At 47.8% G+C, this 10,117-nt stretch overlaps 4 protein-coding genes across 4 annotated transcripts; 2 read left to right on the top strand and 2 right to left on the bottom strand.

Moving 5' to 3' along the window:
- Positions 1 to 1,537: 1,537 nt before the first annotated feature.
- ATNIH1004_001834 (uncharacterized protein) lies at positions 1,538 to 2,064 on the top strand (the record flags this gene model as incomplete). Its single annotated transcript, XM_033566529.1, has 2 exons — positions 1,538 to 1,739; positions 1,799 to 2,064. 2 exons carry the CDS (start codon positions 1,538 to 1,540, stop codon positions 2,062 to 2,064), a joined length of 468 nt encoding a protein of 155 aa, XP_033432286.1.
- A 948-nt stretch (positions 2,065 to 3,012) lies between these two features.
- ATNIH1004_001833 (uncharacterized protein) lies at positions 3,013 to 3,889 on the bottom strand (the record flags this gene model as incomplete). The annotated part of the gene is made up of 2 exons (XM_033566528.1): positions 3,013 to 3,521; positions 3,598 to 3,889. The coding sequence occupies 2 exons, from the start codon at positions 3,887 to 3,889 to the stop codon at positions 3,013 to 3,015; spliced, it is 801 nt and encodes a 266-aa protein (XP_033432285.1).
- A 986-nt stretch (positions 3,890 to 4,875) lies between these two features.
- Positions 4,876 to 6,623, bottom strand: ATNIH1004_001832 (FAD-dependent oxidoreductase; the record flags this gene model as incomplete). Its single annotated transcript, XM_033566527.1, has 7 exons — positions 4,876 to 4,996; positions 5,052 to 5,323; positions 5,389 to 5,488; positions 5,558 to 5,621; positions 5,678 to 5,745; positions 5,808 to 6,427; positions 6,537 to 6,623. 7 exons carry the CDS (start codon positions 6,621 to 6,623, stop codon positions 4,876 to 4,878), a joined length of 1,332 nt encoding a protein of 443 aa, XP_033432284.1.
- Positions 6,624 to 8,400: 1,777 nt separating this feature from the next.
- Positions 8,401 to 9,893, top strand: ATNIH1004_001831 (fungal specific transcription factor domain-containing protein; the record flags this gene model as incomplete). The annotated part of the gene is made up of 4 exons (XM_033566526.1): positions 8,401 to 8,543; positions 8,615 to 9,113; positions 9,171 to 9,668; positions 9,738 to 9,893. 4 exons carry the CDS (start codon positions 8,401 to 8,403, stop codon positions 9,891 to 9,893), a joined length of 1,296 nt encoding a protein of 431 aa, XP_033432283.1.
- Between the last annotated feature and the right edge of the window lie 224 nt (positions 9,894 to 10,117).

Genomic DNA, 10,117 nt, shown 5'->3' with positions numbered 1-10,117 from the left:
TCGCGTGCCCGGTTCCCGCTTGCGGAGGCCCTGAAGACACTGAACCTGGAAAGGCTCCACGATCTGGAAGTGATCGACCCAACTCCATTGCCGCCGTGGCGGACCGAGGCCTTCTCAGAGATAGAGATTGAACCAGATAGGGAGATTGCAATGGAAAGGGCGGAGGCGGTACGGTCCAACTCGGACATTGTCGTATACTCCGACGCATCAGGACGCGAAGGTCACTTGGGCGCTGCCGCCGCGGTGCTCGACGACTTGCTGAAACAACCGAGAAATTACAGGTGCAGGTCGGACCTATGGGCCGATGGTCTGTACATGCCGCCGAACTGATCGGGATTCTGTACGCTATCAACATCATCAACAAGATCGCCCTCCAAAGTCGGAGATCAACCGGTGTGCGGCTGAGATCCACCACCATCCTCAGCGATAGCATGTCGGCATTACAAGCAATCCAGAATCCAAGGAACAAATCCGCGCAACGGATCATCCACGCTACTCTACAGGCAGCCAGAAACGCCAAGACCCACGGCATCGCAGTCCGGCTACAATGGATGCCTGGACATTGCGAAGTACCTGGGAACGACATCGCAGACCAACTGGCTAAATAGGCGGCCTTGCCTGGCAAAACGCACCCATTTTCCCCTTTGCTGTCACGCGAGAGGGCCCACATCAGAAAGGAGATCCAGTCTCCATGGGAGAGAGAATGGATAGAGTTAAGGGATGGCGGCCACCTTCGTAAGATCGACAACGCTTTACCGTCCAAATACACGAAGCGGCTCTACGGAGCTCTACAACGAAATCTAGCGCCGTTACTGACACAATTGCGAACGGAACACTGCTGATTATCTATATATGCAAGGGCCTTCCGCTCCCGTGACGACGATCTATGTGTCCGCGGCGAGCGGGAAAGTGTGATACACGTTCTGTTAGATTGTCTTGCACTCAGAGACCTGCGCCGAGAGCTCCGGGGGAAGGTCGGCGACGCGTTTATTAGCATTTCCACCCTACTGGGAGGATCTAGAGAAAGGGGAAGAGGTAAACCCGATAAATTTTCGCGTACCAGGACGGTGGAGGCTGTCTTGGATTTGGGGGTAGCGTCCCAAAGATTTCGAAGCTGAGCGCCATGAGGGCAAGACATCAGTAATGGCGATAGGCCACGGGAGGCCCTGACGAGGCTCTAAGTTCGTTTAGGAAGGGGTACAAGACATATGTATGTACAAGTATATATATAGTTGCGGTAGCCTGCATATCGCTTTTATAGCTGAATTATAAACCACAACCTACTAGACGGGGTATGGATTCGTATTTTGGTCTAGCTGGGAACCTTCTCATTGACCGCAGGTAATCTGTTCGACCCGATCCGTTCTTTAATAAAGTCTCACTCGGGACCGCGGCTCCGAGTTTTCGTAGCCCCGGCTCGGGTTTACACTTATGAGGTAGTTTAATTCGAAGATAAAATCCAGCCCTTTTAGCCATTGCTATGAAAATCGGATACTCTACTCACTTATCTACTCTATCCAATTAAAGCACTCGTACCATGTCCTATATCACCGAAGTTACCATCTGGCCATCAGCCGCGGCCATAAAACCTGAAATACAAGACTTGATTCGCTACTTTTATGTCCTGGCCGATACACCAGACCCAGAAACCGGAAAACAGTACGCCACGGATATTTTCATCCCAACGGGTCTCATGAAGGGACCATTTGGCTTGTCCGATATCTACGTGGGAGAGGCTGGTAGGTACTTTCATTGTTGCAATTGGTGAATTGATCTCGGGTAGTTCTGATTTGCCTAGAAATCCAAAAATCTAAGCTTAATGCCTGGAAGTTGTTTACCTCTCGTCGCCACCGTGTCAAACGGGTTTTCGTCGCTGATGAGCAAGGATATGATCTGATGCTTATCGGGGAGGTTGAGCTAGGGTTGAGGAACGGGAGGGCCGTGACGAATGAGTTTACCTGTCGCATGCTAGTGGATGAAGCTAGTGTAAATGAGGGAACGCCACGCCTTGCACTGAGTTCAGTGTGGTCTGATACCTCTGGAGTGATGGCTGCCTTGAAGTAGATTGTTATAATTCGATATATCTTCCTCAAGGGCTCTTTGTGACGGCCTGATAGACATCTGAAAGTGAATAACGTTACGTAGCGTCCATGGAGTTTCTCAGAAGTACTAGTGCTAGGTACGTAAGGGTATGAAGATGGGAATCCTAACACAGAGGAACTAGATAGATGAAATTGATTGTATGGAATGTAATTTTTGAGCCAGTATAGAATTCGGTATGTGAATGATAATATTACCAAGCAATTGAATGACTCCACTATGATGCTTTTTCTCGGTTCTAATAAATTCTGCGATTTGTGAACACATGCAGTCTGGGTACTGTTATGATGAAATTCCTAAGGAGTGAGACAGTATACACCGCCCCAAGCTACAAATGTATTTACATTTCAGAGATTTCGAAACAAATCGATCTTCAAATGTTCGCATTTGGAGTGCATTATGATGGACTAGGAGAGACAAATAGGAACAATCAGAAGGGAAGGAAGTACGAAGTGCGTTGGTTGCTAGTCTCTTCGAGTGTACGTAATACCAATTAGTCTCTGAATTTCCGGAAGAGAAAAGAAGTGGCATGGCCCAAAAAACACTGATATTGGATTGTTGTAAAGCCACTATTGTTTGCACTGTTTAGCTTAGTTTGGGGGACCAATTGGGCCCAATCTGTGGCCGAGGGCCCCTGGGCTTTGGGCTCTGATGAAGTCTAGATCTGACTGTATTTACGCGGGGCTCACGCCCAGGAACCCATAGGAGCAGAGGTCTGAAAGCAGTTTAACCAAGCGGCAGCAGACCCTGCCTCAGACTCGCGGTCTGTCATAGCTTTAGGGCTCGATATGGACAATAAACTTGATTGATAATAATAATAACAATGAGAGGAAGTGTGGGCCCAGCACTACACCGTAAATGGTTAAGCGGATTGTCATTTGTTGCCCAACTCTCGCCGGCCACTTGTGGAATTCAAAACGCTTGCACGCCGCAATCCTTCAGCACAATCCTGCCCACATCTGCATCACGACTTCCTTCCACCACCAAGGCCACCAGCTTTGCTCCCACGGATGGAGGTAGCAGAGGAGGCGCCCCGGCCATTCCTGCAAAACTGGCTGCCAAATCGGTGTCCAAAAAGCCCGGCGATACGCCCCAAGTCTTGACCCCATCCGCCTGCAGCTGCCAGTGCCACTCCAGCATGACCATATTCATTGCGGTCTTGCTTGCTCGGTAAGCCCGGTATGGATGTACCTCGGGCTTTGGCCAGCCGGCGGGAACAGGCATACGGGTCGGCGTGTAAACGTCACCCATCGGTCCCAGACTTGACAGCCCGCTCGTGATGAATATTAAACGCGGATCCTGGGAGCGAAGGAGCAGCGGAACGAACGTGTGAGTCATAATCTGGGTTCCGGTGACATTGACGTCGTAACATCGGTTCCATGCCTCGCGCATGCCGACGTCACTTGCCTGGAGAGAAATGCCTGGAATGAGAATATTTTAGCAATAACACTTGATCACATTCGCCTTGCAGGGTCTCCGAGTGTGGGACAGTATTACCTGCATTGTTAATCAACACATCCACCCGCCCACTTTTGGACTCCACAGCTTGGAAACATTGGTCAATCGACTCATCGCTTGTGAGGTCAACCCGGATCGGCTCTAGAGTGCTTGGAGTCTCGGGCACCTCGCGTTGCAGGGATACGACCGCATTTTCCCCTTCAGCGAGGATCAGGCAGCCAACGTAAATGTGGTAGGGCTGGATGGTCTGGATTATAGTTTTGACTGTTTCCCAGCCGAGGCCACTACTGGCCCCCGTGATTAAGACGATCTTTTTCTCTGGAACAGCCATTTGATAAGTCAACGTTGACGCAACAAACAAGTAATGAGCCGTTGCCTAGACTGCGCGCAATTAAATAGTGCTTACTTTTCTGCAAACTACGTTTGTAAGACAGCAATGGATGACGTTCTGTCAAGGCTGACAATCCAAGAACTCTGAGCCGATGCAGGATCCGTAGACCTTTCGCTTCGGGTATTCTCGTCCAAGGAAATGAAAACCGATTTTCATCGGGTATAGGATGGCCAATAGGCTGGTTATCCTATTCCGTATTTCTGAAAAATGAGGTGCGCGGTAGCTTGAAAAGTCCGGGTCCAATATTCGGAGTTAAGGAATATCAAATGTGCATAGAGCGAACGCGGGACCGTCGACCGACTCCACCCCGGGTGGTGCTTCTTTGATTCCAGTGGAGCCCAATCAAATACACATACTACTTTGGAAATAAGGACCGAGATGCTCCAAGATTCGGATTTATTGTCAATCACCGACGCATACTTCGGAAATTGCCTCCTAAAGGGATCTAAACCCGAGCTGTCGGAGCTATTCATAGACTAGAACATGTGTTAACGATTAACAACATTGATATCTTCCAAGGTTCACATGTGCAATGTTAACACCACATGTATGTTCAAATGTTAAGATTGAGTTCAAGATGTTACATCTACAAGCCTAATCTTGGAACGTTTAAAAGATAACATCTTCAAATGTTATATTTACAATATTTTGAATTCAAATTATATTCGATAGTGAGACAGACCTCCACCTTCCCAATTGGGCACCACTGTGCTGATAGACTCTTTGGACATCTGGACCAAAAGATACTCCACGATTGATAGATTCTCTTCAAATGTTCCCGTGGGTTCGTAGTTGACTACCTACTTTCCACTATACGTAACGGTGTGCCGGCTTCAAAGTTTGGTTATTATGAACCTAGATTTTCTATATAGAGATTCCTGACTATGTAACGGAAGATCTAAGTAATTGATGTCCCTCGCAATCGCTTACAAGGCAAGAGGAATTCTTGTTGAGTGGGAACCGAGCAAGTTCTCCTGACGGATACTACCCAGATTCGGGAGTTGTGGCGCCGCTAGGACTTCCTCACATCGCTTCAGCACCTTAAAGCTAAGGGTCACCGTGTTAGCCGACAACAAAATGCATAGAACTAGGCGCAGCGAACCTGAAATCATGATAGGTTCGTTCCTCGAAGTTTGTCGGCAGCAACACTCCAGGTTCAGCGTACTTTTCGAGCTCTTTCTCAACCTGCTTCTCCTTGCCAATGCGAACAGTGGATAGAATTTGGATTCGAGATGCTCGCTTACGGCGAACCATATCAAACAGAGCGAGCCGATGAGGGATCTCAGCTGGGTCTTCTAGTTCTTGAAACAAACGCCCCAAGGCGCCCCCATCTTCGATAGCTTGATTGGCGCCTTGGCCCCCAAAGGGCAGCATCTACAAGAGATTAACATTATATTCAGAAAGATTCCCGAGTTTGTGACTCATCATTTCAGACTTACAGCATGCGCCGCATCGCCAATTATGAGGACCTTGCCTTTGCTCCATCGATGAAGAGGGTCATTTTGCATAAGTGGCCAAGATCGGATCTCTGGGGCGATTCTATAAATGCGGAAAAGGACTAATTAGAACACTTTGTCGATCTATAGGTCAACAGGAAGTGGCGTTTACTTCATCAGTTTCGTAATATTGGGATGGAAATGGCCGAACTCTTCCAGCATGACCTTTCTATTGGCTGTTGGACGACATGAGTTTATGATAGGCACTTGATGACAAGAAAGAGCAAGGCACCTTCATTATCCTCTGACTTGAGGGTAGCTGTCGACGGGTGAATACCCACAAGATTTTGGACCGCGCCACTACCAGGTTAGGTTGTTAACTAAACACGATCCAGATCCACAAGCAGGCGGGGCAGACTCACTCTTGACATTCATACCAAGCCATATGGCGCTCATTTACCTTGTCACAAGTATCAGCCAAAACGGTAAGACCGTCAGACTTCCACGCGAGTATCTCATCAAACTCTGGGTTTCCCCTGATCATCGAGCTTGGAATCAAGAAGCGAAAGGCGTTAAATCCCGTTAATGTGGATTTCAATCCATCCTCTCCCACGACAGGGGCACGCGCAATGGAGTGGAGCCCATCCGCAGCCACTATCAAATCAGCATAATGGCGTTGGCCATCTTGCAGCTCGATGAAACCGTCATCCGGAGAGATCCGAACGACTTGCGCCCCGCAGCGTATCGTGCAGATGGCGGGGCTGAAATCCTCTTGCCTGCTTTCAGCAAGTCGCATGAGCTCATTATGTAGATCTACCCTGTGAACGCCCATCAAAGGCATACCAAATTTCTCCTCACAGCGGCTCTGGTCAATGCTGCCCATAGTCTCGAGAGTGATCCCATCGACCGTCTCCCATGTGTTGAGCTGACGCACATGGGCACGCTCAAACGAAAACCCAAGGTGTGCCAAGACGCTGCTGGAGTTCGGCGAGAGAATGACGGCGGCCCCGACTTCACTTAGGAACCGTGATTTCTCAAATATCTATTCAATAACCTTGTCAATTTAAGGTTTGAAATGGAGAAAAGGGCGCGCGCAAAACGGATTGGGTAGCACAAGACCAGTTCAGCTTTAGTCTCGAATTATTTCTTACCTCCACACGGTGTCCAGCTTGTTTCATTGCAGTAGCCGCACAAAGCCCGGCGATGCCCGCTCCAACGACAATTACTTGCAGAGGCATACTGTGAGACTGATGTCAGGCTGTCAGCTTCAAAAGGACTGGACTGGTTGTCGCTACGCTAGTGTGCGATAGAAGGACCGGCTATCACTCTGACTAGCTATAAATAAGATTTTGGTTAACTTCCTGTGAGGTGCGAAGGTTTTTCTAACATTACCAGGCGTGTACCTACAACCTAGCTACTACCCGAGCCAGGATTGAGTCCAATCGGGTGGTTGTTCGGCTCACTAACTTGGCTGACCTCCCCGGGGTCCGGAGCCATCACGCATACATTGCCGTGGCGGATCCGCAATAGCCGAATTTGTCTACTTTCGGCTTTTGAATACCTAGGTTCCTAATAAATGCCGCGTATCCAATATACATGTCAAGCCTAGAGAGCGGGGTAGGTTGGAGAACCATTGAATGATCGAGCAAATCGAGAACTTCCAGCCGGGTCGGAGTTAGTGAAGCTGACGAAGGATTCATGTCGCATGACGCAATTTATTCAGATGTTTCAAGTCACCGTGGTAGAGTTCCTCTGATAACTCTCTTGTAAAATAGTTTTGGAGTCTTACGGGCCAAGCACCTAAGGTGGAATCTGGTCCAATCAGTGCGACAAACAGGTGCAAACTGTTTTCTTGGGCCATAACAGGATCATGTTTAGCAAGTAAAAGTGAAGGAACCTCGCGAGTTCGAAAGTTTTTGGAGACCGAAGTTATTCAGCAGGGAATGGAATCCTGAAGAGGGGACTTGGAACGGTCAAATCATTGGAGCAGAAAGACTGGCGAAACTGTTTGCTATCAAGCTTTGGAGGATTTTTGCGACCCCTGACACTGTTACATCCGGCACTTTGGGCCTGCATATGGCTGTAGATCAATAGTCGGAGTCGGAGTTTCTGTTGAGGCTCTGTTGAGAAAGCATTCTACCAATGAACGAACTGGATGAGGTGGATATACCAAAGTCAGCAGTGCTTCTTCGTATTCTTTCGACCAATCCAACCTTTTAAAACTCAGCTTATAGGGCGGGGGCCGAAGGATGGCCAGTGCCGCAAGGTTATGAATATATTTCCCCTCATGGCTTATCGCTTTTTATTAGCGAGTTTGTGGCGATTTGGACCCAGAGCCATGTGGGCATCATGTTTTCATGCTTGCGCGTTTTAGTAAATTCGTATGGATTATTCGCCGTGAAAGGTACGTAAATCACAAATCACCATGACAAAACGTTTACTCTGTTATGCAATGCCCATTGAGCTCTCCTTATAAACAGTCACATCGGCACGGCACTTGGCACTTGGCACTTGGCACTTGGCACTTAAGCTTTTTAATCCTACACTTACTATTCTATATTCCCCATGTTCGCAGCCCATGAAAACAAAATGAGCTCCACTTTTGTCGGAGGGCAATTGACTCGTCAGCCTCCTGGATCGGCATGCGTTCACTGCCGAAATAAGAAGATGAAATGCGATGCTCACCAACCGCGTTGTAGAAATTGCTTCATCTCGGGAGTGGAGTGTATTCGTTCAACCGCGCACTCGAGGAAGCGAGGTCCAAGGAAAGAACATACCAAAGTCTCTGAAAGTCGAAGAGGTATGACCAGCATAGAGCTCCGATCAGTTTAAAGCCACTATTAGAGTTCAAAATGCTAATCAGCATGAACACATCAAACAGAAATCACCGACGGCGAAATTTGCGATGTGCAATCCAAATTCAATGCAGATTGCCTCCATATGGATCCACATATAGATCCATTCAGTAATATAGGATCTGATCTCCTCGATAATGTCACATCCGAGATCTTTTCTATGCCTCCACCGCTTGATTCTCTGCCACCAATGATTCCCAATGAGAATGCCGAGACCGCTCAGGCCCATGCAGGAATGGATTCACTTGGCCTACTAAGCCCTTCTTTGGAAGACATAATCACCGACTTGATGCATGCAGACCTGTATGTGACTGTCAAAGCCAAAAGACACCGCAGTCTAAAACCAAGCTTCAGAATGCTGATCAATGCTGCAGGGACCAACTCTATTTGGATAGGATCCACCGCCTGGTTCCTATTTTAAATCGTCAACGTTACTTCTCATGGACAAGATCGCCAGCCAAGACAGATGAACAGATATGCCTCCAGTATACTATGTGGACATTGGTCGTCTCCCAGTCCACGCAGCTTCAACATCTCCGCGAGGCATTTTACCAGCATACGTGCTCCCTACTCGATAAGTTGACCGCTCAAGATACGATTGCACTACAGATTGAGTACGCACAAGCATGTATTTTGATTGTCTATTATGACCTCATGAAAGAGAACTTTCGGCGTGGCTGGATCAGCGCCGGCCGTTGTATCCGCGTTGTCCAGCTTATGCGCCTCTTCGAGGTTGACCGGCCCCAAGGTAAAAGCGACCACCAGGATTGGATTGAACACGAGGAAAAGCGACGGGCATTCTGGATTGCATACTCATTGGATATCTTCATTAGCTTGCGAGGTGAATGGCCCCTCAGCCTCTCGGGCTATACGGTAATTCTCTTGTTGCGAGTCCTTTCTGACCGGTTGATTGATCTGACACTCTGTTAGGCCTTCGTCCGGCTCCCAGCTCCGGAGAAAAACTTTGATAACAATCAATATGTAGAAATGCCCTTCCTGGGCACAGTTCTTTCGAATACGACTCCTTGTGTGCTTTCGCCGTTTGCCGAGTCGATTATCTTCGCTACCTTAATTCGACGCATTAGCGCTCCCATCTGGGAGCCCAGAGAGGAAGATAGTCCCAGCGATGCCCCAAGTCCTTTGAGTGGAAATAAGGAATCGCTCAGCAATACTCTCAGAATTCGATTGAAGGCATTGACGTTCAAGTATCAAGACGCCCACCTACCTTTTTCGGACGATCCCATGGAAATTTTCGCCTTGATGATCGCACAGTCGAGTGCCTTGCATCTTTATGGCTCTCGGAAATCGTTTGGAAAAACTCCAGACAATGGTCAAAATTCCACACTGGCCTTGCAATATGAAGCCCAGATGGCTTCACAAGAAATTTCGAATCTTTCAATATCAATTTTTCACCTGAGTCCTTTCAAGGTAGAGTCCCGAGGTCCCTTCTATGCTCTATTGATTTGGTAAATGGGGAATACGCTGACCTATTTTCAGATTCACCCATTCACTCCCATGGTACTTGCCAAGTGCATTGAGTTCTATAAATCCAATCAAGATTTGGATGAACTTACATACCCAGCCGTCCAGCAGATGTGTGATCTACTGAAGGATATAAGCAAAGTGAACAATATTGCTCTGGGATATCTATAGGAGTGGCAGTTCTGAAAAATATATTTGCTGCAGAAAGTTGCAGTTTCATATTGTTATATAAGAATGTCATGACAGAATTTATTTCTTAGGGTTACTATTTAAACCAAAGAAGGGATACTTCGATTATTTATGAAATTAGCCGTTGCCATATATAGTTCAAATATATGCACATTTGTCTACATCTCACCATGGAAGTAAGATGCCAGGAGGCTATACCTTTACAG

Source organism: Aspergillus tanneri (genome assembly GCF_003426965.1).
Source record: "Aspergillus tanneri strain NIH1004 chromosome Unknown AapTan_2_pilon_pilon_pilon, whole genome shotgun sequence".
Classification (NCBI taxonomy): domain Eukaryota; kingdom Fungi; phylum Ascomycota; class Eurotiomycetes; order Eurotiales; family Aspergillaceae; genus Aspergillus; species Aspergillus tanneri.
This window is presented reverse-complemented; position numbering and strand designations above follow the sequence as displayed.